General features: G+C 40.5%; 4 protein-coding genes across 8 annotated transcripts; 1 reads left to right on the forward strand and 3 right to left on the reverse strand.

Moving 5' to 3' along the window:
* Positions 1 to 717: 717 nt before the first annotated feature.
* LOC115743977 lies at positions 718 to 2,723 on the reverse strand. Its single transcript, XM_030679029.2, has 2 exons — positions 2,478 to 2,723; positions 718 to 1,187 (listed from the first exon to the last, which is right to left on the reverse strand). Exons 1-2 carry the CDS (start codon positions 2,627 to 2,629, stop codon positions 1,097 to 1,099), a joined length of 243 nt encoding a protein of 80 aa, XP_030534889.1. The 5' UTR covers positions 2,630 to 2,723; the 3' UTR covers positions 718 to 1,096.
* Positions 2,724 to 3,543: 820 nt separating this feature from the next.
* LOC125312689 lies at positions 3,544 to 4,532 on the forward strand. The gene is made up of 3 exons (XM_048271862.1): positions 3,544 to 3,930; positions 4,268 to 4,447; positions 4,485 to 4,532. Exons 1-3 carry the CDS (start codon positions 3,559 to 3,561, stop codon positions 4,515 to 4,517), a joined length of 585 nt encoding a protein of 194 aa, XP_048127819.1. The 5' UTR covers positions 3,544 to 3,558; the 3' UTR covers positions 4,518 to 4,532.
* A 313-nt stretch (positions 4,533 to 4,845) lies between these two features.
* On the reverse strand, positions 4,846 to 23,354 carry LOC115743975 (translation initiation factor eIF-2B subunit epsilon). 4 transcript variants are annotated; one of them, XM_048285976.1, is made up of 16 exons: positions 23,339 to 23,354; positions 15,343 to 15,667; positions 14,258 to 14,488; positions 13,291 to 13,605; positions 13,066 to 13,173; positions 12,618 to 12,807; positions 11,528 to 11,790; positions 11,078 to 11,204; positions 10,288 to 10,367; positions 9,159 to 9,392; positions 8,997 to 9,073; positions 8,603 to 8,694; positions 7,027 to 7,109; positions 6,568 to 6,639; positions 6,040 to 6,165; positions 4,846 to 5,224 (listed from the first exon to the last, which is right to left on the reverse strand). In XM_048285976.1, the coding sequence occupies exons 2-16, from the start codon at positions 15,478 to 15,480 to the stop codon at positions 5,177 to 5,179; spliced, it is 2,184 nt and encodes a 727-aa protein (XP_048141933.1). In that variant the 5' UTR covers positions 15,481 to 15,667; positions 23,339 to 23,354; the 3' UTR covers positions 4,846 to 5,176. The 4 variants fall into 4 exon arrangements, with proteins under 4 accessions (XP_048141933.1, XP_030534882.1, XP_030534881.1 ...); XM_030679022.2 differs by lacking the exon at positions 23,339 to 23,354 and having other exon boundaries at positions 10,288 to 10,364; positions 15,343 to 15,701; XM_030679021.2 differs by lacking the exon at positions 23,339 to 23,354 and having other exon boundaries at positions 15,343 to 15,701.
* Positions 19,026 to 23,386, reverse strand: LOC115743976 (vesicle-associated protein 2-2-like). 2 transcript variants are annotated; one of them, XM_048271483.1, is made up of 11 exons: positions 22,893 to 23,386; positions 22,384 to 22,386; positions 22,186 to 22,311; positions 21,817 to 21,887; positions 21,630 to 21,711; positions 20,939 to 21,054; positions 20,670 to 20,868; positions 20,220 to 20,523; positions 19,970 to 20,141; positions 19,523 to 19,600; positions 19,026 to 19,398 (listed from the first exon to the last, which is right to left on the reverse strand). In XM_048271483.1, exons 3-11 carry the CDS (start codon positions 22,232 to 22,234, stop codon positions 19,285 to 19,287), a joined length of 1,185 nt encoding a protein of 394 aa, XP_048127440.1. In that variant the 5' UTR covers positions 22,235 to 22,311; positions 22,384 to 22,386; positions 22,893 to 23,386; the 3' UTR covers positions 19,026 to 19,284. The 2 variants fall into 2 exon arrangements, with proteins under 2 accessions (XP_048127440.1, XP_048127184.1); XM_048271227.1 differs by having other exon boundaries at positions 20,220 to 20,521; positions 20,689 to 20,868; positions 21,817 to 21,950.

Below are 23,386 nucleotides of genomic sequence, written 5' to 3' on the forward strand. Positions count from 1 at the left end.
GAGTTTACACCCGACGAGATATATCGGAAGTAACATCGTTCATTTCAGTTGGGAATCCTGCAGAACTGAAAATCCAAGCTTGAAAGCTTCACCAGAACTGGACTTGACCTGGTACCAAGTGAAGAACCTGCTCGTTTTGCTATGATCCATAATTTCGGCAGTCTCAATTTATTCGGACGCTCCTGACTTATATATCCGTTCTTCCAGCATAACGCCCCTGTACTTTCTCGTGATTAACTTGCAATTTCTCCCAACCAAAAGAAGCATGACAACATCACAAGTACATGTAGCAATTAGGCTAGTAGAGATCATCAATCTAGTCGTCCGAATTCCAGTTGAAATAAATTAAGCAAAGTGTAATGTCATCATCTGATGATCAGCGACATTGGCATCTTTGCTTTGAGCCAATAATACCGAGGATAACACATAACCAGTCTTTCGGCTTCTAATAGCCATGTCGGAACACATTTACCAGTTTCCTCTAGTACCCGCATGAGCAATAAAGTTTTGCAAAACTTTCATATCATATGAAACCGAATTGTCGTCATGGAATCAGGAACATGCTTTGGAGTAGTAATGAACACTACTCTTCCCCCACACTTCCACCACCACCTTCTTCATTACCACCTGGAAGTTGCTTCAAACACTCCCATCTCCACGGCAACGCATATCGTCCTTCACACAACATGTTTAATCACTTTTAAGGTGAGGTAAATATGAAACATATCAACCATCAATAATTAATCGCAATTATCTACAATCAGATGTATCAGAGAAATAATTTGTGGAGCACAGTAAAGAGTGGGACAGCAAAACTTATCAACAGCAATGTTACAAATTGTGAAAACTGAGGTCAAACGAGGAGCTTACATCATTGGTTATTGTAACTCTAGGAAAATAGATCCACTGCAAACCGAAATTCTGAACTTTACCAGATTGATATTTCCTTTTTGGCCTGTGTGGATCCAAAGGAAAGGAAACGATGACTATTCATCCTCTACCCAGGATTATTCTTGATGAACAGTAGAGTTATCAAAACAAAATGGCAACAATGTAACTCTCATGTCACATGCATCTCCAAGACCACATGCACCAACTAGTGCTTATCCTCCTTGGGGACATCCTCCTTGGGGACATCCTTCTTGGAGACTTTTGATTCCAGTTCCTTGGTTCCCTTCTCAGCCCCCCTGAAAGAAGGAGAAATACCATCAGGACATTATACCAGCATGGTTGGTCGATAACCAACAAACTGCTTCAAGTTAATCCATGCTCTCTGTATCAATTGTTGTAGATTTTCAAACATATGGCAGACAAAGCATGCCAACAGAAGAAGGAAGAAAGAGCTATTCAAAACAGAACAATCAGTCTTCAAAGGGCAAAAATGGAAAAGATGACAATATCAGAATCCTCAATTCAACAAAATCATTCATCAAATAATGCAATTGAAAAAGAAACACTTCCCCAAACACAAGTTCAGTATACAATGTCCGAGTATCCCATCCCATCAGCCTCCCACTCACAAGAAAAAGGTCAATTGATAAACATGTTGACATTAACAATACTCAACAGGGGATGGACAGGATAATCAGAATATAGCACTGTCAAGGGAACTACAACTCTCATCACAAACAAGTGAACGTACATATATGGCACTAAGGAAAATGCAGAGCAAAACGTATAATGACTCCAAGCAGAACGGGTTCTCAAACTTCAAAACTCTAATCTTCAACTCTAATTCTAATACTGAGTGAACATTCAATAACTTATGGCAGTCGAAGTCAACGAAAATGTGGCTGAATGTAAGTGGAGTACTTGGACATGTAAAACCACCGATAATGTTTTGATCAGCATTTCTAATGTGATTTCGTTTGATTAGCGTGAACTCAAATTAATCGATCCTGGACTGCTCTAGGTACTCATGTGCATCTAAGATCAAGATGGGAAAACATATGAATGGTCACGGCCACAATTTCAACAATCGCCATTGCAGACCATACTAAGTGCTAACCACCATGGCTGCTGTGCAACCGATTCGCCTGCCATTACTATGAATTACATCAAGAGCGCAACAGCAGCAGAAGGCGGGAGCACTCACCCACCTTAACTGCGAGAAAGCGGCTATAATCACTTCCACTGTGCGCCGCCGAAACAGAATGTAGCCCCAAGAAACTATCAAGCAGATTCCTTCAAATAAACCAGGACTTTTTGTCTATGGCAAAGACAAACTGCATCGTAATCGCACCATCTCTGGACACCTAAATTTGCTAAAATGATCTCATACCAGTCCAAAAACCCGTCCATCAAAACCAAATCCAAGATATTTTTAGCAAATAACTCAGTCCACACCATTGCAACTTCCTCCAGTTCGACTGTAAAATCACGAATCTCATACGGATTTCCCCACAATCCGAACCCCAAAAAGCGAGAACAAAACGCAAGGCCACGGAGTTTCGAAACGCGGGCGATAAAAACCTAACCTGGAAGCAGCCGCCGATTCTTCTTCCAGCCAGTTTCGAATGTGCTTGACGTTGCGCCGAAAGATCGCCGCCGACTGCTTCACGTCGCTCCTCAACAGCAGAACCACAGCGCTCACGCCCGCCACCGTGATTATAAAGTTGGTCAACCCCATCCTTGGACCTCACGTGTACCTCCGATCATGCGCATCACTGATTTCACTGGTTTTCGAGGGTTTATGGGTCAGCCTCACCGGGGACGACGACGACCGACCGAACCCCCAATATGGGCCTGCGGCATTTCGAGGCCCAAAATGGTGGGCCGGAAGTGGGCCTTGTAGACATTTCAAGAGTCGAGATTATCATTCTAGCCAACTTGTTCGAATTTTTTTTTTTTTTTTTGTTTGGTCGAAAACTTGTTCGAATTTGATTCGATGTCTAAAGATGAGGTTGTTACAAATAGGTCAAGTCTCGTCGGCTAACTGAATTTATGTTCATGTCGTGTCGGACTCGGATTTTATCGTTCTCCTTTTTATCCTCATTTTGCTTTCACTTTCGTTCTCGCTCCAAATTGTAACCTCCTTAATACTCGTAAATAGCTATAAGCATGCAAAATAAAAAGAAAAGCGACGCATGCATTCAATTACAAAGTTTTCAAGCTGGAAGTAGGTGTTGGGCGTTGACTAGATGGCACAAAACTCTTGGATGATTAAGGTGCTTATTACCATTACCTGTTTAGTAATATGATAGGATTGGATACGGTTTACGCTGTTCCGGTTTGGCGTATGCCCTGAATCATAATGAATTGGAAATGTTCGCAAAACGAGAATCATAACCGCGATGCTCTTCGCTTCTTGGGCATGACCTCGGCGATTTTCTTTTCCATCCTCAGCCATGGCATCATGAGAGAGAGAGAGAGAGAGAGAGAGAGAGAGAGAGAGAGAGAGGGTTGTTGATTGAAAGGGTGATGGATCATGTAGTAATTTGATTGGTGAGGGGTCCAAAGAGAGCCTATGTAGATCCTGTGACAGCTTAATGTTTGACAAACTAGTCACGTTAAGTCCATCTTTTGAAGATTAGGTTGGGTTGGTTTAGCAAACATCACATGGTTTCGCAATCAAATTATTATCCATATAACCCCACCGAGCAAGCACATGTCACTCTCTCGCTTGCTGGTTTACGATACTTTCTAGTTTCTAGTGCCGAGTGTAGTGTGATAGCTACTGCTAAAATTAATCATCCACATCTTTGCTTTTTGCCCTACCTTCTCCTCTGCATCCTGACATCCCATTTACAGAGAGGAGCTCCAATTCCACCACCTCTGGTTCAGTTTTGCTTAGCTCGGACTGCGATATCACAAGAGACTCGAACAGATGCCGGGCTGGGGACCGCCGCCGGGAGGGCCTCCCGGGCCGCCGGGGCCGTGTGGTTGCTTGTGCTTCTGCTGCGAAGGGATCTCCCGGGCGATATCTTCGTGGTGAGTTTGCATCTCCGAAGTTGGTGGAAATATCACACACAGACACACACAGAACACTCGCAGTAAATTCTGAAATTCTAGGAACCTCAGTTTAGCGCCCTCCAAATGAAACATTGGAACACAACTTGTTGCATGACATCACACACGTACAGAAATGCCCGATGACATCGAAATCAAAGAGTAAAAAGGGGCTCGTCTTACTGCACAAGTTGCTGCCTTGCTTAGAATTTTGGTATTATACCACTTGGAACTCTTTAACTTGTTTTGTAAGATGGGGTCTTTTTCATTTTTGCTTGCCTTCCGAAGTGTTCTAACATAGACATGGTGCATTTGCCAGCTTTTATCTCCTTTGCTGCTGCTGTATTTTCGAGAGCTGCTGCGGGCCGGTGTTCGGTGGCCGACCAGGGCCTCCAGGCCCTTTTGGTGGTCCGCCAGGTCCTCCAGGTGGTCCACATGGTCCATTTGGAGGCCCTCCCGGTGGACCTCCACGCTTCTGATCAGCCTGCGGTGTAAATCTCGTACTTGGCGCTTCTGATCAGCCTGCGGTATAAATCTCGTACTTGACAGACCGATGGACAGACATGTAATACTAGATGTTTGATGTCGAATTCTTGTTGCTGTGAAACTCCCAATTGCTGACGACCGATGGACAGACATGTATTACTAGATGTTTGATGTCGAATTCTTGTGGCTGTGAAACTCCCAATTGCCATTGCACGTCCTTCCAGTACATTGATTGTGCAATATATCTAGGCTAAATGACCTGCTAACGCAAGGTTGGCAGGAAATGCATTGAACGGTGTCAACTGGTGCCAAACCTGAGTTGAACCTTGTATGGCCACTTGGTATAATTATGTCATCATTCGAGTTCATAGTTAAATCCAAAGTCTCCATAGAGAAAAGGAAAGTACAGTGGCAAGTGAGCATTGATAATTTCTGTTCATAGCATAAGTCGGAGGCATAAATGTTGCCGAAGAACGGGCTGATGTATCACAAGAATGCTCGTTCCCAATATGTATTTGTTGCGCGCAACACCTTAGAATCATGTCTTTGCAGTCCTCAATCCTCTTCTTTCAAAAATCTACTATATAACCTCGGTGAATATATTAGTACATTAAATGTGACGAGTCCAGATGAAACCATTTTCCCCTCCCAAAATTTCTTATCCTGGAATAATTTACATGGTTTAACGTTTCTCGCGCTCAGTGCCTACGCGAGAGGTTAAATCTTCAGTTGATGTTCTGCATCATTCGTCATCCTCTTCATCATCCTCTTCAGGTGCCTCTCTCAACCACTGCACCAGCAAAAAGAAGTTGCAATTATTATGACTGCAGTACCATGAAACAAATGTTCATAAAACGGTTATAACAAAAGCATGCCGCTGAATTTTCTCTCCCAAGGCATACAAGAATTACATTATACTTCCTCGAAAGGAACGTCGAGAAGTACAATGACATGAAAAGTTGAGCCCTGTGGATCACCGCAGTTTCTTCACAATGAATCCTTCACTGGTTTCATTCATTATGCTACAGAATTTGAGATGAAATCTTAAAACTTCTGAAAACAACTCTATTGTTAAACATAACTGCACTGGATTCATTACACTTGGCATAATCAAGTATTGTTCAGGACCCAAATAGTTGGTGGTGCTATAGAATGCCTTACAACCCCATTAAGTGGCGTACTGTCTGTAATCAAATGAAGCCAGCACACAAAGCTATGCAACTTCACACGCACTTGATGGAAAGAATCTTGCCAACTTTTAATTAATAGAATGCCATCGCTTTATGCTTTCTACAGGTTAGTAAGAAATGATTACATCAAGCCAAAGAGCAAATTCCAAGACTCTGATGATGACAGAGGAACTGCAGAAGTTGCTGGCAGTCTAAGGAAGAATCAAGACTTCAGACTCAGCAACATTACCAGTCAATTTTCAAAAGTGAAAACCATTGCCCAAGATTATCTTCCATAAATTCAACACTTACAAGCTTGCTTGTGGTATGGGCAGTTCTAGCTACTACAGCATTAACAACTAAAGCGTTAGAAAAGAAATGCAATTGGAAGAAGCACCACATATATATTGAGTGATAGGTAAATGCAAGTACATACTTGAAGGAATATCTCGGCTTGCTTAACAAAGACTCTGTCGGCTTCATCAGCATCTTTCTTCTCAGATTCCCAATCTTCGATAGCCTCTTCTGTTATGATGTCCTTGTCATATAGAAGGTGCAAAATCTGTAAAACAATGCAGAAGCTGTTAGATCAGCTTAGAACATAACCTCCAATTCACTTAGCTTGAGAAGAAGAGATCAAGCAACAAGAAGATGGATATAACAGATCCAAAATTGAGATGCTGACAAAATCATTTAAAAGCCAGCAATAGCTGGTTCTGTGAAAGTAACGAAAAAGCAAACAATCGCTTTCCAAGCTACAATCCTAGTACAAAAGCTTGAAGAAAGCTCAAGAGAAGGAACTAATCAAACCGGGTAAGGTGAATCGGTGACAAATCACCAGCCAGTCAAGATCATGACCAACACAGCCATTTTCTATAACCTGACGGAAAAGGACTTTCTTTTCCTGCTTATAAACCTACCAGTTCCTTCAAGATGAAAACAATGGGAGATAAAGAAAAATAACCTGTGTAAACAATGGAGATAGCTCCCTCGCCGATTCCAGACATATCTCTTCGAACTTCAGTATCACTTCAATCTGTGGCATCAGGACTTCGTTATGGAGGTCACGTATACACTTTCTTGAAGCACTTACCACAGGCACTCGGAAATGTACATCGCATAATAGTCACCATCATTGAACGTCTAAATCGTAAAAACTACTATCCAGCTCAGAAATCCATTTGCAACTGACAATATGCATATTACGCCTAAAAATCATGGCATGTGAAGCTTTCCTCCTTCGTAGCTTAGTGGGTATGAACACTCGTCAAATTTTAAAAGCACTTGGCACACAAACACCGGATAAACACTGGAGAACTGTGAGCAGCTTTTAAGGGCCTTCATTTCCAAATGTGGAGTAACAATATGAAATTACCAACACCAGAGATATGAAATATTGTAAGAAATAACAATATATACAAACCTCCTCATCTTTGCCTGGCAGATAGGACTTCAAAAGTTTTTGCCAAGTGTTGACTGTATTTTGCACATTACGCAACAACTCATCTGAAGAAAGAAACTTCTATTATTTTTTCTATACAGATGTAAAAAAAAAAGATGCTATCTATATAGGTCCCAAAAAAATCCATGAACGACACCAAAACATGCCTATGGCAAGGTATAGGAGCCTATGAAATGCTTGTTATACCCGTACAATAGATATAGAATACATCCAAAATGCAGAATTGTTGTCGTTAGGAGCGCATGCATGGAGAAACCCATCTTTAAGAAGAAAAGGCCGTGGCATTAAACTGACAAATATGAAAACTTGTGCTCCAAACCATGAAAGATTTTCTGAGAACTTGCGTTCCAGGGGAAAAAGTTCAAAGCTTTCCTCTTCCTTGTAGGTACTAAGTCATTGCCAATGTGAACCTCTAGTGTCCTTAAATCTAACTTCAAACAGACATTCTGCGTTAAGATAGCAGCAATCCTCACATTTCGTGGCAACAAAAACTTCCTTGATTCTGATTTCAAGATTATATTTTTATTTCATTTTGCATGAAGAAGGTTATTAGTGATAAAATCAGGAGGGAAAAAAAAAAAACTCATCATGCCCAAATTTATCTACAAACAATGGAGAAGGTATTATAACTTGTAAAAATAAATCGCAAAAAAAAAAAGATTCGATAAAAAGTAAAGGACTACATCAGTGCAACTTGTACACATGAATCTTTTGAAGTGTACAAACATTAGAACTAAAAAGCTTTCAAGAGGAGATCTTTTGAAGTATCAAATCAAAAGCACTTGCAGCAGCAAATTATGAAGTCCTCCTTTAGGATTTATAGTACTTTGATTTACAAATGAAGAGCATTACTGGAATTTCTGAAGAATCAGAAAGAACTGGTCAATGGAATGACAGCAAATGAGCATATTACTGCTGATGAATGAGAAATAGTGCTAAAAATTTATTGGTCAACAAGAAAGCAGTGGCACTAAAAATGACAGGTAATCAAAAGAACATATCACATTAACAAGTAAAAAATCTGGCCAACTGGACCCATAGAAATTGAGATTACATATTAGCGCATGAGACAGACACCTAATTAAGGTTGACTCATTTGTAACTTATTGACCCTTGGCCCAAAAATATCTTTGCATAAACTAGCATGAGCAATGAGCTATATGCAAGGTAAAAGAACCTCCGATTTTCTTTTCAATTGAGTTCAATCAAAAGCTTCCATAAGACTACAGCTATTCCATTTGCCAGAGATGGGTATTCTGCTTCAAAATCACCAGCATATTTTCTGTTTCAGTTTTCAACCGGCTAAATTAATTCGTTCTTATTTTAGCGCCTTCATGTTTTGTGCCATGCTGAATACCCGAAAATAGACATGGTACCGAACTTTGGTACAAACAAAAAGACAAAAGGCTGTCAAGAGGTAATAGTCACACACAGCCCTATCTTTTATAAATGTCCACTTGAATTGATTTATTGCTACTGCCCCAAAGCTGCATAGACTAAGTAGCAAGAAAATTAAGAGTTTCTGTAGACAACTTACTATGCGTACTATGTGTAGTATCCAAAGCCAATTTCATCATGGAGTGAAATATAGCACCAGCACAATCTGCAGATTGCATATTGTATGACAACCTGATATGACAAACGAGCAAGCAAAACATGAAATACTTTCTAAGAAACTGATCAAATAAGCATCTGCACACAAATGACAACACAGCCTCACAACAATTCCTTGGAACAGGAAGGACCATCAAAAGAAAGAATGGGCAATAGTTTCAATAAATATTTACTATTCTCAGATTCCGAGGGAAAGAGGTATTTTCACAAATAGTTCAAGGAAAAACCACAAAGATGTTATGCTTTGATATGGTCAACTTTGTAGAGCACTAAAAGTTTAAAGCAAAGGCTACAACTAACTAGAAGATATCACATACCGCAGAGAGTTCACTTCTAAGATTACATGGTCTACTTCAACATTTTCATTTACAGCCCTCAGGAAGGTTGCCTCAACCTGCACATACAAATTTTATTTTAAAGAGGATCCACTCAGCCAAAAAGTTGAACATTATCAGTATCTGATCTTGCAACTTCTCTACCTCCTTCTCAAAGTAAACTGCATCGTCTTCGGCATTAATTTGACTGTCAGGTTTCAGTTCTCCAGATGATGCTGGAGCATTGCTATCTTGACTAACAAGCTCCAGATCATCTTCTATCACTTGAGTAATCTCTGCAAGTTTCTCAGCAGGAATAGGAGCAACTGAATGTCTCCATTCTTCTTCATGAGATCCTTCACATATGGACCAAATGTAACCCACACCACCATAGCCAAGCTGATTAACTATAGATGTTAGCACAAACAGCAAACTGAACGGGGTACCATATGTGAATCCTCCAACAACCACCCCACCCCACCCCACACCCCAAAAAAAAGAAAAATAATAATAACACTCTATCTTCTGCCCCAAACTAAAAAAAGTAGAGGATTCCATCATATTTCACACAGAGACAACTTTGCATCAACTTTTCAAGCCAAAAATTGAAGTCTAATAACAAAACTCAAGGTGCAACTTGAAGATTTTAATTGCCAGGAATGCGAAGTGATATGTGGAGAAAATTCGGGGACAGGTATATTTAATTAAAGACTGATGTTATGATCCATGGATGCTGGAAAATAACCCTTCACAACCAATTGCATGGAATATGTGCTTCTCATTCAAGCATTGACTTTTTCCTTCGCTAGATAAAACAAAAAAATCAAAGCTGTGACTGTCTGGCAAACTGTTTCAGGCTTATATTGCACTATGCAATTTCTTTTAAACAAAATGGAGAAGTAACATTATGCACATATAAACGAAACTAACTCTTTTAGTCCGAATTGCCAATACAATACAAGAGTAACAAAATGAAAATCCACAAATCAAGAGAGCATCGTGAGGCCAAAAAAATTTTATTGTGATAAAGATGCTCATAACATTCTCAATTAATTTTTCCATCAGATTTGATGCATGTGAAGTATGTAGATAAGTAGAAAAGCTACACATCTGAAGACATCATTTTGTAACTTTGAGCCTAAATTCATTTCAGTGGCAAAGAGTAAACATGACAATCTGTTAGTTGAATTAAACCATAATTTGCACAGAAGAAGTCTATGCTGAGATGTGGAACACGGTATATCTTTAAGTAATAAACTTCAGCAAGAATCATCAGCTAACCAATATAGCTAACCTCCGACGAAACATGATGTTGCATCTCAGAGAATTCCAACGAGGAATCTCCATTTAGCTTGTCCATCGTACCAGTAGCCGCTGCACTTCAAAATCTCCAAGTTATAAATCGTATGGCAAATAAAATTCAGGAGAAAGAAAACAGATTCAAGGCAGGTAGAAATTTGTAATCACATAGTTCCTGTGAGGAATAGAGTAACAAGAGTCCAAATGAGACCAATCTTAAAATCTCCTACTGGAGTTTCAGATTGTGATCCACTAATTATCCAGAGCTTGTTGGGAAGTTAGAGTCTCTACTACTGAAGCTCTAACTTTGCTTGGCAAATAGCCAGTGAATCCTACTTATCCACTTTTGAAAAGCGCTATAGGTCTTTTAAATTCAGTTTGAGAAATCTTAAGTGTCAAAACCAATAACTCTAGCTCTAACTTTCCTGCTTGGTGGAGAGATATTTACCATTCTTGTTACTTGTAGATGGAAGACAAACACAAGCATTAGCCAAAAGCTTGTATTTTTATAGCAAATAAATGTTTCTTTCTTTGAAGAGTTTCTGCATCTAGTTAATTACACCAAAAAGCACTTCCAAAGGTTTCCGAAGATTCCGCACTTCTACATGGCCAGCTGCCACAAGAACCTCACAGGCCTATAGGCAGCCGTCCTACAAGATAAAACTGCTCCAGCTCAACAGTTCTTTTGAATGACAATAAATATCTAAGAAGCCAGCCAAGATGCACGATGATTGCTACATACACCAAAAGTCAATGAAAGAAATATGTAAGTTAATAGGACGCACCGGAATCCAGAGTGTCACTGTTGTTGTCTGCATATTCCAGTTCTTCATCGCTATCTTGCTTGGTTGGTTGCTGAAGTAAAGATACCTTTGAATATGGTGGAACAACAAAGTTTTGTCCAATGACAACCTGAGAAGTAAGATACATTGATAATCTAAAGGTCCATAAGGATTTTCCAAATGCATAAAATGTGATTAATTAGTATAAAAGTCAGTCATAGCAAGACAGCCTAGGATATTTTGCAAGTAAAATTTATTAGAAATTATTATCTCTCTAGCTGATCTAGTTGTGTTCTCCTCATATAAGAGGACTTTAATCTTCAAATTTGAAAATAATATCTTGAGTCTGATGAAAATCAGTACTATCATTCACTAAAGCCATCTAAAATGATCTAAAGAAACAGCAGAAAAACAATTTAAACAAGGTTCTTAATTGAGATAAGTGATAAGTACCTTAAAAGATAACACGACACCAGGTTTCAAAACTGATCCAGACTTCATTGTTACTCCATCGCACACTATTGCATGCCTTAACTCACATCCATCTTCAATGATGACATTGTCCCATACATAAGAACCTTCTATTAAGACATTTGATCCAATCGCACACCCCTTTCCAACTACCGAATTTGTAATCTTGGTATTGCTTGCAATTGTGGTGCCAGTACCAATAACTGTAAGTGGCCCAATTTGTGCAGACCTGGATTGCCCTATTTCTGAGTAAACAGAATTCATCAGACCAAGTGAGCAATTTAAATTTACAGCCCAAACTAAAAATGAGCAATGGCACCTTGTTTCAAAATCAGGCAATTCATGCATGAACTGCCTACAATGTTCCCATATAAAGGAGAAAACAAAGAATGCAGCAATTTATCAAGTCACCAGAATTCGGCCCTCCCCAGGATGACTTCCACCATGAAGACAAATTTTTTAAAGGAAAAGCAAAGGGTAAAGTAAAATACAACCATAGCAGAAAAGGAATCATATCTAAAATCCTAATTCAGTAAAGAAGCATGTCAATACCAACAACTTATCCAATAATGACCTTATGATTTATCAATCCTAAATATAGCAAGATTTAGCACTTAATTTGCATTATCGTACTTTGCCAAGCAATTTCAGAATTCCTTTGTTCTTTCACAATCTTGAAAGGACAGAGATATAGCCACATGATAGAAAGTACATAAGACAAGGCCTTGTTAAATTAAAAATCAACAGAACTATATTATTCCATGAGGCAATTTTTAAGATGCATTGCCCAAAGTTAAGAGGACAAGCAAAAGTATTTTCAAGTAAGATTTGCCACCAGAAAGGCAAGAGAAGAGAAGAAATTGCAGGAACACCTTCTAAAGCGAAAGTGGTGAAACAAGCAAGGGTCATTGGCATGCAGAGCAAAGTGCTATCTCTTTTTTTTTTTTTTTTTGGGAAAGGAGGGGGGGGGTGTGGAGGAGAGGGATTGAGGGCAAAGAGATGCCAGCTTTCATCTAGTGCATTATCGTCAATTGAAAGTAAAGTACCTACACAAATTAAACAAGACCCATACCAGATGCTCGATACATTCCCCGTCTTTCAAGTTTAGTAGCAGAATTCCCCAAAGACAGCACGTCAGGAACCAGTGGGTATGTCCACCTCTGAATTATATCCTTACTGATGGTGTCATAACCTCGGTAATTGTCAACTCTAGCCGCATAGCTTGAGTGAATTTCATGAGTGAAAATTTTGTAACCCATGATCTGAAACCACAAGCACTTAGCTCTGTGAAAATGCAATTACACCAACAAAGTAAAACTAAAACAGGAATTTCCTTTTGCTAATAAAATGGGGACACACAAGAATACACTAGTATGCCATATCCACCATTGCACGTGACCCCAAATTTCGTGAGACAAAGTCGAGTATATTTGCGTAAGACACAGGTTAAGAGCACAGACTAGAATACATTCTCGTAGGAAGAGAACTTTAATAGCACATTGGTTATGAGAAACATGTACATCATCAACAAGTAGTCCTTTCAGAAAATGGCGACGAAGATGTTGATAGTCAAAATTGTCAGTGAAGAGACTGAGTACTTCAGGAGAGCAGATATCTATATAACAATCCTGCAAAGAAGACCATCACATATTAGTAATATATTAATCAAGTATACAATAAATTCAGAAAAGCAAAGTGTGTGAATGCAAGGGGAACATAGAAGAGGTAATTTTCATTGGAGAAACCTGGATGTCATTATGAAGAGTGATTGAGGTATTATCTACCAGCAGCATCTTGTCAATAGAGAAAGTCCCTTTTAAATGGTTTGTATTCTCCTCATAATGGAGCAGCTGCTTTGTAGTAGGATCTATAGCCACAAACAGCCCATCTGTTCCAAGACGAGATTGTTGAGTGATTGGAGAAGGTTTTGATCGTTGAATGACCATGGTCATTACAGCATTGCTATCCTTTTTCTTTCTCTCCTTATGTTCTTGGAGTGCCCTCATCAATGACATATTGCTTAGTGTATCTCCACTGATAAGGACAAAATCCCCATGTATCTTAAGAGGCAAAAGTGGCATAGATTAGAGTTGCTACATATTAGAAATACGGAAGGAATTTACCAGTGGCAGTAGATTCGAAAAGCTCTGAAAAGCGGATATAATAATGAAAGAAACACAAACAGGGTTATAGATTACAAAGCCATCTTACAAATCCCATCCTTTCTGGGAGAAACACTGCATCCATCTAAATGCAGTCAAAAACACAAAAGCTAGTTTTAAGTTTCCAATTTTACTTTAGATGAGCCTTCATCGACACTCATATAACAACCACACAAATCATGCAGCGTCCTACAAACACACTCGGACATGTTTTAAATCACTGCCAGAAGTTTCAAGGAGAAGCGGACAACCACAAAGTTGCACCTATACAGTCGCACCCTCCATTTACTAACACAATTTAGTTGTTACCCCCCTCACCCCTCTCTCAATACATGAAAGATCTGCTAAGTATCAATATCAATATGGGGACATGCTATACATTTGAAGGTGAAAGAAATAGCACTCTTCAAATAGACAGTAGATGCAGGTGTGAACTGCTGCTTTGACTCTGAGAAGGAAGAATTTTTTTTTTTTTTGGATCAAGCAATGCACCTCTGTATAAAGAACTCCAAGTTAACATGAAAAGGACAAACAGAGTAAAGAAAGTTACCACATTACGCTCGTAAACCAATCGAAGAGCATCTCCTGCACTAACAGAATTGTGTGACTCAATTGTTGTGACCGAAAACTTTGGTTGGGAAAACCACTGGGAATTCTCCAAGTAGTTTGTTACTTGCTTGGCATGAGCACAGCAGAATACAAAAACTTCTTCAACACCAGCAGATTCAAGCCATGCTAGTGTATACTCTATCATCGGTATATTTACCAATGGCAGTAGCACCTTCAATAACAAAAGGCTTACGTTACACCAAGGATTAAAATGCACATAATTGATCTGATAATTTAGGAGGAATTTGAAGGATCTAACAAATAGATTGTTCCAACAAAACAACCAAAAGGTAAATCCAGCAAAACAAAGTAAAAAAAGGCACGGGACATGCATGTCAGAATCGATGTTCAACATTTTCAGATATATCTTTTATTCATGAAAAGAAACAAGAAGAAGCTGGATCGAGCCAGGTACAAGTCTAAAAACTAACACAATCCATAGAATAAACACTGACAGTTCCTAAACAATTCAATCCTAATAAGACCCTGCTAAACTAATTGTTTGGAAATCCCAAGATACCCCAATATCTGCACAACATATATCCTCTCCCTTCCCTAAACAATGCACGGTAAATGCTCTGATGAGTCATTGCTTGTTCTCGGAAAAGCTATCTATCACCTCCATTCCTTAGCAGCTGTAAGGTCGATCAGTTGGTAACTATGTTTCTAAACTCTTTCACAAGTAGCGAAGCAAGGCAGAACGCATTTCTGACAGCCTTACTAACCTGTTGCAACCCAGTGCGCTAGAGTTTGCCAAAAATTTAGCAAGCGAAAACTCCACCCGCTAGCAATGCTAATTAATCACCTCGCAACCCACTGCCACAATCAATTCAACACTATGTAGACGAACTAACTCAGCGGAACAGGAACCAAGCACCTATCTTGCTCATAAATTGCACACGTAGCATCGTCTGCTTCATGCATTACACGAATACACATACAATACACAGCATCTAAAGCGAACCTCCACACGTAAAAAGGAAGCAGGAACAGAAGAAGACGGGGAACAACGAGGCAACACAGTACCTTGGGGCGTTCGAGGGTGATTGGGCGGAACCTGGTGGCGAAGCTGTCGGCCAGGAGCACCGCTTGGAGCGGCACGCGCGCCAGGTCCTCGGGATCATCCGAGACCGCTCTGGTCGGGGCCTTCTTCTGGGCGCCCATACCTTTTGCGCCGCTTCGACGCGGGGGTTCGCTTGCTCGATAAGCGAGCGCGCGCGGCGGAGCCTGGATCGGAGATGGCGAGGCGAGTTCCAGAAGGAGGGAGCTGCCTGGGAATTTGGGATAAACCCTGATTCGCGAATCAAAAACCCCGTGGAGGGAGAGGAAGGGGAAGAGAGAGAGAGAGAGAAGCAGCAAGCTCGGTGAGTGGAGTTTTTCCTGCTCTTATGTTTGGTCCTCCGGCGTACAAAAATAAAATAAAATTGTTCGGGTTCTCCGGTTAGCCCGAATGAAAACGGATCCAAGCAAACTCATTCTAACCCGGTCAACAAATTTTTCCCCATAAAAAAAAAAAAAAACCTGCGCCCCTAGAACTTATAGCAAAAATGTAATTAAATCCTAAAACTTTTTAGAAAGTATAATAAGATCTAAAACTTGTTAAATTGGTGTAATCGATTCATTCGGCTCACTCGTCTAATTCAACAAGTGAAAAATATTGGCATGGCATTTTTTTATTACTTTCTCTCTTCTGACTTGCATTGACGTGGCTAAAACAAAAAAGATAAATACACAATGGCATTTAGGTCCGCTGATCGTTAATATATATTTTTTAAATTTTTTTTTTTAAAGCATCACTAACAACACTAGCAGCAGCAGAGAAACCAGCTTCCAGCGATGGTTGGGGGGTGGGACAGTGGGGTTTTGCATTTTTTTTTCATGTTAGTATACTTTATTAACAATCAAATTTGGACCAAAACAACGTCATTTTGGACTTATCGTTCTTGTTTTAGCCATATCGACTCCACGTAAAAGAAAGAAAGTAATAAAAAAAATTACATCAGCATTTTTCATTAGTCAAATTGAACGGAATCAATGGAAGAACTTGATTACATCAATTTGACAAGTTTTAGGACTTGATTGTGCTTTTTAAAAAATTTCGAATTCAATTGTACTTTCATAATAAGTTTTAGAATTTACAATCAATAAATAATAATAGTAATAATAATAATAATCTCTAACCTACGAGAGATACTATTACTGTTGTTATTTTACGAGTTATGTTGCGATAGAACGGGTTCCGAAATCCAAGTTATCCACTGTCGTGAACAGGCCTGTTTGATTCGGTTCTCGAGTTGAACCGGACCCGATACTCATCCCTAATCACCCCTAATATTCATCAAACATTAAAACTCCTCCTGTCCATCTGGTTAGAGGTACCAGTCGCAGCATTTTGTTGCCTTGAGGATGCGTTCTTCCCCGCCTCGGCATGGCCGTCTATGGTAAAATTGATCGTGCTTTTTTGATTATTTTGCATATTCGCGGTTCGGATTTCTCCGTCTCGCCGCCCTACTCAGTTCTCTAATCCCGGCCCCCCCTTAGATTTCCCCGATGTCGAAAGAGAGTTCTTTGGTCCTGATTCTTCCGGAACCATTCCCCGTTTAGTTATCCATCCAAACTCTGAAGTGCTAGACGACAGCGAGCGCAATGCTATGTTCGACTCGGAAGGCCAAGGTCTTTTGATTTCATGGGATCGAGTCGCGTAGAAACCCAACGAGTCTCTGTCCGTTTACTGCAATTACGGGGAAAATTTTCAAAAGAGGGTTCGAAGTCCTCTCATTTTTATAAATAAGAGCTTCAAATAATCACTATTTTAAATAAGGGTCTCAAATATCTTTATTTAAAGGTATGAAGTAAATGTTATTTCAGGACCAAAAGTAGTCATGAAATTTCAAAAGAGGACATGATTTCAAGGGTTCTATATTTGATTTTTCTTCCTTTTTCATTAAATTTTTCCTTTTTCTATTTCTTTGAAAAAAAAACTTACAATCGCGTGCCGGGGAGATGGGCGGAGGCCGGCAGGTCACAAAAAGAGGGTTGGGCCCTCTCCCAAATATGGGCGAGGGGTCGCTAGCCCCCAAGGGGAGGTGACCCCCGTCGTTGACGACCCCGGCCATGGTCAAGAAGAGGGCTATCGACCCGCACCCGGTCTTGAGTAGGGGTCGTCAAACCTCGCAAAGGCGCCGGCGACCCGCCGGCCTTTATCACCCTTGCCGACCCTCCACCAATGGTGGGCTAGCTGCCACGGGAAGGAGAGCTACCTTCTCGCCGGTGTGGCTATTTTTTTCATTTTTAAAAACCAGAAAAAGGAAAAAGAGAGACAAAATAAATAAAAAATCAAAATGAGAAATGAGGAAAATGCATTTCAAGCCAAGCTCTTATTTAAAACAAGATTCACTTGGGATTCTTATTTGAGAAAATAAGATGACTTCAGGCCATTTTTTGAAATTTTCCCCGCAATTACGGCAAAAGTATAGCATGAGTACCAATATTTGTGTACGGCGCTTATTTTAGTGCCAATATTTTTTTTCGGATCACTTAAGTGTCAATTTTTTTGAAAAACAGCTATTTTAGTGCCAACTCCGCCGAGTTTCGTCGGAAATCCTACGTGGCGTTCATGTTGCTCACCGGAGCTTCCAAGTTAGCAATTAAAAAAAAAAGCAAAGAGTTAAAAACATTAAAAAAAAAGTCAAAAAATCAAATTAAAAAAAAATATAAAGTATGGTGCCGCTGCCTCCACCATCACCGGCGACGAGTGGGGGATGGCCGAGGGGGGTCGCCGAGCCCAAGCGGCAACGGCCGAGCCTTGTTGGGGCTTGGCCGCCGCTGGGAGAGGCCGGCCGCACCTCGCCACTATGAGGCTCGACTTCGCCCCGATCCGGGCGAGGACAGCCTCGCCTTGGGTTTGGGAGGCCGGCAACGGCCTAATCTCGCCGACCCTAGCGCTAGCGACGCCTCGACGGGGGTCGCCGGGGTTCGGCAACCCCCCTTGGCCATCCCTCACCCCTCGTCGCCGCAAACTCACGATTCCCTTTTTTTTCTGTTTAATTTTAATTTTTTATAAAATAATTATTTTTAAGTTGAACAACCCACGTGGATTGATTTTTTTTTTTAAAAAATTGACATGTAACATTAAAAATTTAATAAAAAATGCCACATATATTGTTTGGCCGGAATTAGCACTTAGATAACTATTTTGGGCCGAAATTGGCAATTCGGCGATCATTTTTTCTTCGATTTGACACTTAAGTGATCCGAAAAAAAATATTAACATTAAAATGAACGCAGTATATAAATATTGGTACTTTTGCTGTACTTTTGCCCTGCAATTACTGATCCCAAAAAAGTGTCACCGATTCACGTACCACTTAGAAACCCAAGTTCATACATAGACACACATACATTGGACTTGCTACCAATACGTTCTCAGAAACTATCACAACCGCTAACCGTCGATCAAGCCGCCTCAGAATGAGGTCACTCCCGTTCTCAACAACGAGAAATTCATCCATGATCCTTGTGTCTCCGCTCCACATACATATCAATCCCCTCAGGCGACATTGCACTCGTAAGCTGATGCTTCTTCCACATAGACAGGCATTTACGAATATGCCAGCTAGAAGCCAAAAAACGATGCGCCAAAGCTCGGGACATGAATTTCTAGTCCTATCAAATGCACATAATCATTCTTACGGTCAACGAATAGCTACCTTTAAATCCAGTCTGCCAGAATAAATTTAGCTTCCAAGCAATTCTGTTTGTATAAAATTCACATTTACAACCACAGCGACTAAAGCAAGCAAACTATACCCAGATACGAGATGTTGATGCTACCGCTACCTCTCTATGCACCCCTTACAACCATAGAAGACCAGAGCAAGAGCAATCTGACAAGTGACAACCTACCTTTGCTACCTACTATCACACTAAGTATGAGCCTGCCTCACTTTGTATAAAACAGTTGCTGATTCATGAATGTAGAAGGTATCCGAGAGTGGCACTGATCATAGCCACCATAATGACAAACAGAAGAGGGAATTCTGCTTGCACTCTTTGTCTGCTTTTCCTACTCCTCAAAGTTGCCTGCAAAAAAGTGAGATGGCAACAAAGAGTAGTCATTATGGTGGTGGCAATTTGTGAAAAGTGAGACGAATTGAGAAAGAAGGAAAAAAATGGAAGATTGGGAATCTGCAATCGAGAAACTTACTAGTTCCTCTCTCAAAGATACTCTGTCTTGAGTGTTTAATCTCCTATCTTCCATAAGCTTTGAAATGGTAGCCTGAGCCTACAAAGGATCCACATGATAACTTCATTAATCTGTCCCTAGAATTTAGGCAATGACAGTAAACCAAATGAGGGTGGTTCAATATCGACAACAAGCAACAACATTCTGTTAGATGATTACCAAATTACCGAAATGAAAAAAGCAACAGAACCAGGTCCTATTCAAGAAAACCTAGTCAGCCAACTTAAAAGCTATAACTACTCTATTCCATGCAGTAGTCAAATGGTAGGTACGGGAATTCACAACCATATGCAGACAACTCCTCACGGATGCAGACATGGGTAAACACCGCCATGAGCATATTCATTCAATCATGGAGAAGTAAACTCAAGCAAACAAGACAAATGAAACCAGAATTTGTAGACTAACCTCACTTAGTTTTGATTCAAGTTCATTTAGTTTTGACTTTATCTCCTCAACATCTCTGGATAGACTCACTTCCACCACATTTGTCTTCACAAATTGCCGCGACTCTACATCCTTTGGCTCCTCCATCACAATCTCCTCTGCCAAGTTGTTTTTATCGTCTTTTGTCTTCACAAATTGCCGCGACTCGACATCCTTTGGCTCCTTCATCACAATCTCCTCTGCCAAGTTGTTTTTATCGTCTGATTTTGCATCCTTTGCTGCCTTCATCACGATCTCCTCTGCCAAGTTGTTTTTATCATCTGACTTCACATCCCTAGCTGCTTTCATCACAATCTCATCTGCTAAGTTCTTTTCCTCCTCTAACTTCACATCCTTTGCTGTCTTTATCACAATGACCTCCTCTAAGTCCTTTTTCTCCTCTGACTTCACATCCTTTGCCGCTTTCATCACAATCACCTCTGCTAGGTTCCTTTTCTCCTCAGACTTCACGTCCTTTTCCACATGCAAGTCCCCATTGTTTACTATCTTGATGAAGTCCACAGCCTTGGCCACCTGATGAAAATATAACCTCAATAGCAGGCTCAAATGATTTACCTCAAAAAAGGAGGAGGAAGAGACCCAAACCTAGTAAACCAGCTTCTTCTTGTTTAATTCCCCAGATTACAAATATGATGGAAAAGAAGGTGAAAAATAACGACGACTTTGCCCCCGAATCTTACCATGGGCTCTGAATAGAAGAAGTCAACTCCACTCAATCCTTGCTCTTTTTTAAATGGAGCTTCACTTAGACCCTGCTTAAATGTCCCATTGATTGGTGACAAGTCTGGCGAATGAGGTGGACTGATGAGGGACACCCGGAGTTTGTTCTCTTCTACATATCTGCCTTCATCCTTTGAAAACTGAAAAACACACAAATGAGAAAGCAACAAAATAATTAAATTTGGACTGCACGAAAAGAATGACCCATACCATGCCAGATGTGATGTCCTCGTCTGCTGTACCAGGAGGAACAACAGTTCCTTGGATTAAGAACTTGTCTTTGCATATCATATCCGCAGGAGCAGTACGTTGAGCTTGCATTGTAACTAAAATTGACAGCACATACACGGTAAGAAACTCAACACTACCACCAAAATGCAAAATATCAATCTTAGTGATCTAATAAGGTCTTGGTTTTATTTACTGACCAAAACAACAAGATAATCCTCAAAGAACTGAACATGTCCAATATGCTATATCTCTAACACGTTCCGCTCACTTATGTTCCACAAGAATGCAAAATCTTTGTATCTATGGTCTGAGCTTCAATGTGAAAAGAAACAGGTGAAATGAAAATTAGCATCCATAAAAATCATGTTGATATATCTATAATTTTAATACTCCATCCTCTCTCATGTTCACATTTTCTATAGGAGGAGAGAATTCACACCTTTTAATCATAGATCAAATGTTTAAAATAGTGAACATTTGATCATTCATTCTCTACAATCTTGACATTTTAACAATTATAGTCAAGAATTTAAAAATTCCCAATAACTTCTTATGTGTGCTTTAGTCAGAGGCCAATGTGCCCATCCTTACCTAAGACATGGGCATTTCAACAAGATGAACCAGGCATATATACACCAGTTTGACGATAAATGTTGAAAAGATGGCATACCATTGAAATTGCATGCAGATTTTGGGGCAATAATTCCAGCATTTGGTCGGACACAGTATTTCTTTGGAGATGTAGTTTTAACCTGCCATGGTAGTAATTTCCAATTTCAGATTACTTCACTTTCAGATGTTTGAATCCTCGCAATATTAAGCTACCAAAACACTGTCAAATGATAGGATATTTTGACCTTAAAAGCGACATGTTCGTGAGAATTATTCGCAAGTCGGATGGTACACATGCTTTGCTTCTTCAGCTCAACTAGCAACAAGAGAAATAGATAAGCGGTAATCAGTTCATATTCATCAACTTTGTGCTGGTTAACTTCAAAAAGTACGAGAAGAAAAAGAAGAGACAAAGCAGTGACCAAACAATCTAAGTGCAAGATTAATAATAGAGAGTATCAAACATCAACAACTTCAGAAGCATATGTGTGGAATAAAAGGTTCGCTACTTCTGGCCAAATTCTTCAATATACATGTATCGTTCACTGTATGTTCTCCCTAAGCAAATTTATACGAAGAAGCTAGCATTGTGTATCTCATTCTCAGAGCCTTACATAGAAATTTGAGTTCACGAGGCTGAATGTCCAAAAGCTGCTTCTCCATCTGCTTTCAAAGAATCCAGATTCAAAAAACAACTCTTCTTAGCATCCAGAGCCACCAACGGATTCCCCCAATCTCCTCTGCAACTCAAGAAGTTAAAATCGTAAATAAGATCCTGCCACTGATTAAACAATGAAAAATCCAATAAAGGCCCTCTACAGTCGAAAACATCCAATAGTCACGCATAAGAGCCGAGATCACCATAGACATAACGAAAGCCTATACAATATAAGGGCGCGAGCTCAATAACAAATCAATTCTAACTCGGAACAACCGTCCCAATCACACCATCAACGCTGTCCTCAACCTCAACGGTTAACCATCTACAGTCCAGAAGAATAAAACGTAGCGTCTCCATGCGAATTTGAAAGGCATAATCGACGGATGACGACCATCTGTACCGACAAACTTACAATAGAGCTTGTTCAATTTCAAAACGATTTCAAATAAGGAGCTCAGCAGTCAACGCTCAACCAAGACTCCGCACGACGACGAAAAACGAAGAAACGCGATCATCAGCGAGAAGGATAGCGAGATACCGAAACCAGCAACAGTCGAAATATGAACTCAAACCGCTTCGAAAACCAAACCAAACTCGAAACGAGACATACCGCCACACGAAAGCTCAGATCAAGCTATCTCAACTCGGATTCCGACTCACCTTCCAACACAGCCCGCCGCGCGACAAGCTTCCGATCGCGCGATCACGAACCGAAAAACCAAACGAACTCGGAGACGAAACCGACGGATCACGGAGTCATCAGTCTCGGACTGAGGAAGGCGAAGCGTCCCTAGCGCCGCTGACAACGAACACGTACAGCGTATCGAGGAAAAAGAAAAGAGAACGCGTAAGCAGTGACGAGAGAAAGCCTCAAACCGGCGTTGGAGCGCGCGAAGAGGAAGAAAGAGAGGACGCCGGATTTAAGGCGAGCGAGGATTCGCGTGAGCTCGCCGTTCTCTCTTCTTCGCGGGGGGGGATGACGCCGAGCTTCGGTGGAGTCGCGCTGCGCAGGGACCGAGAAGACGGGGAAGACCGAGAAATTCCACAACCACAGGCACAGTCCAGAGAGAGAGAGAGTTGGTGATCGGTGACGTCGAAGAGGAGAGGAGAGAGAGAGAGAGAGATAGAGACTGAGGGGGAGACTCCGTGCAGAT

This window comes from Rhodamnia argentea, chromosome 1 (assembly GCF_020921035.1).
Source record: "Rhodamnia argentea isolate NSW1041297 chromosome 1, ASM2092103v1, whole genome shotgun sequence".
NCBI lineage: Eukaryota > Viridiplantae > Streptophyta > Magnoliopsida > Myrtales > Myrtaceae > Rhodamnia > Rhodamnia argentea.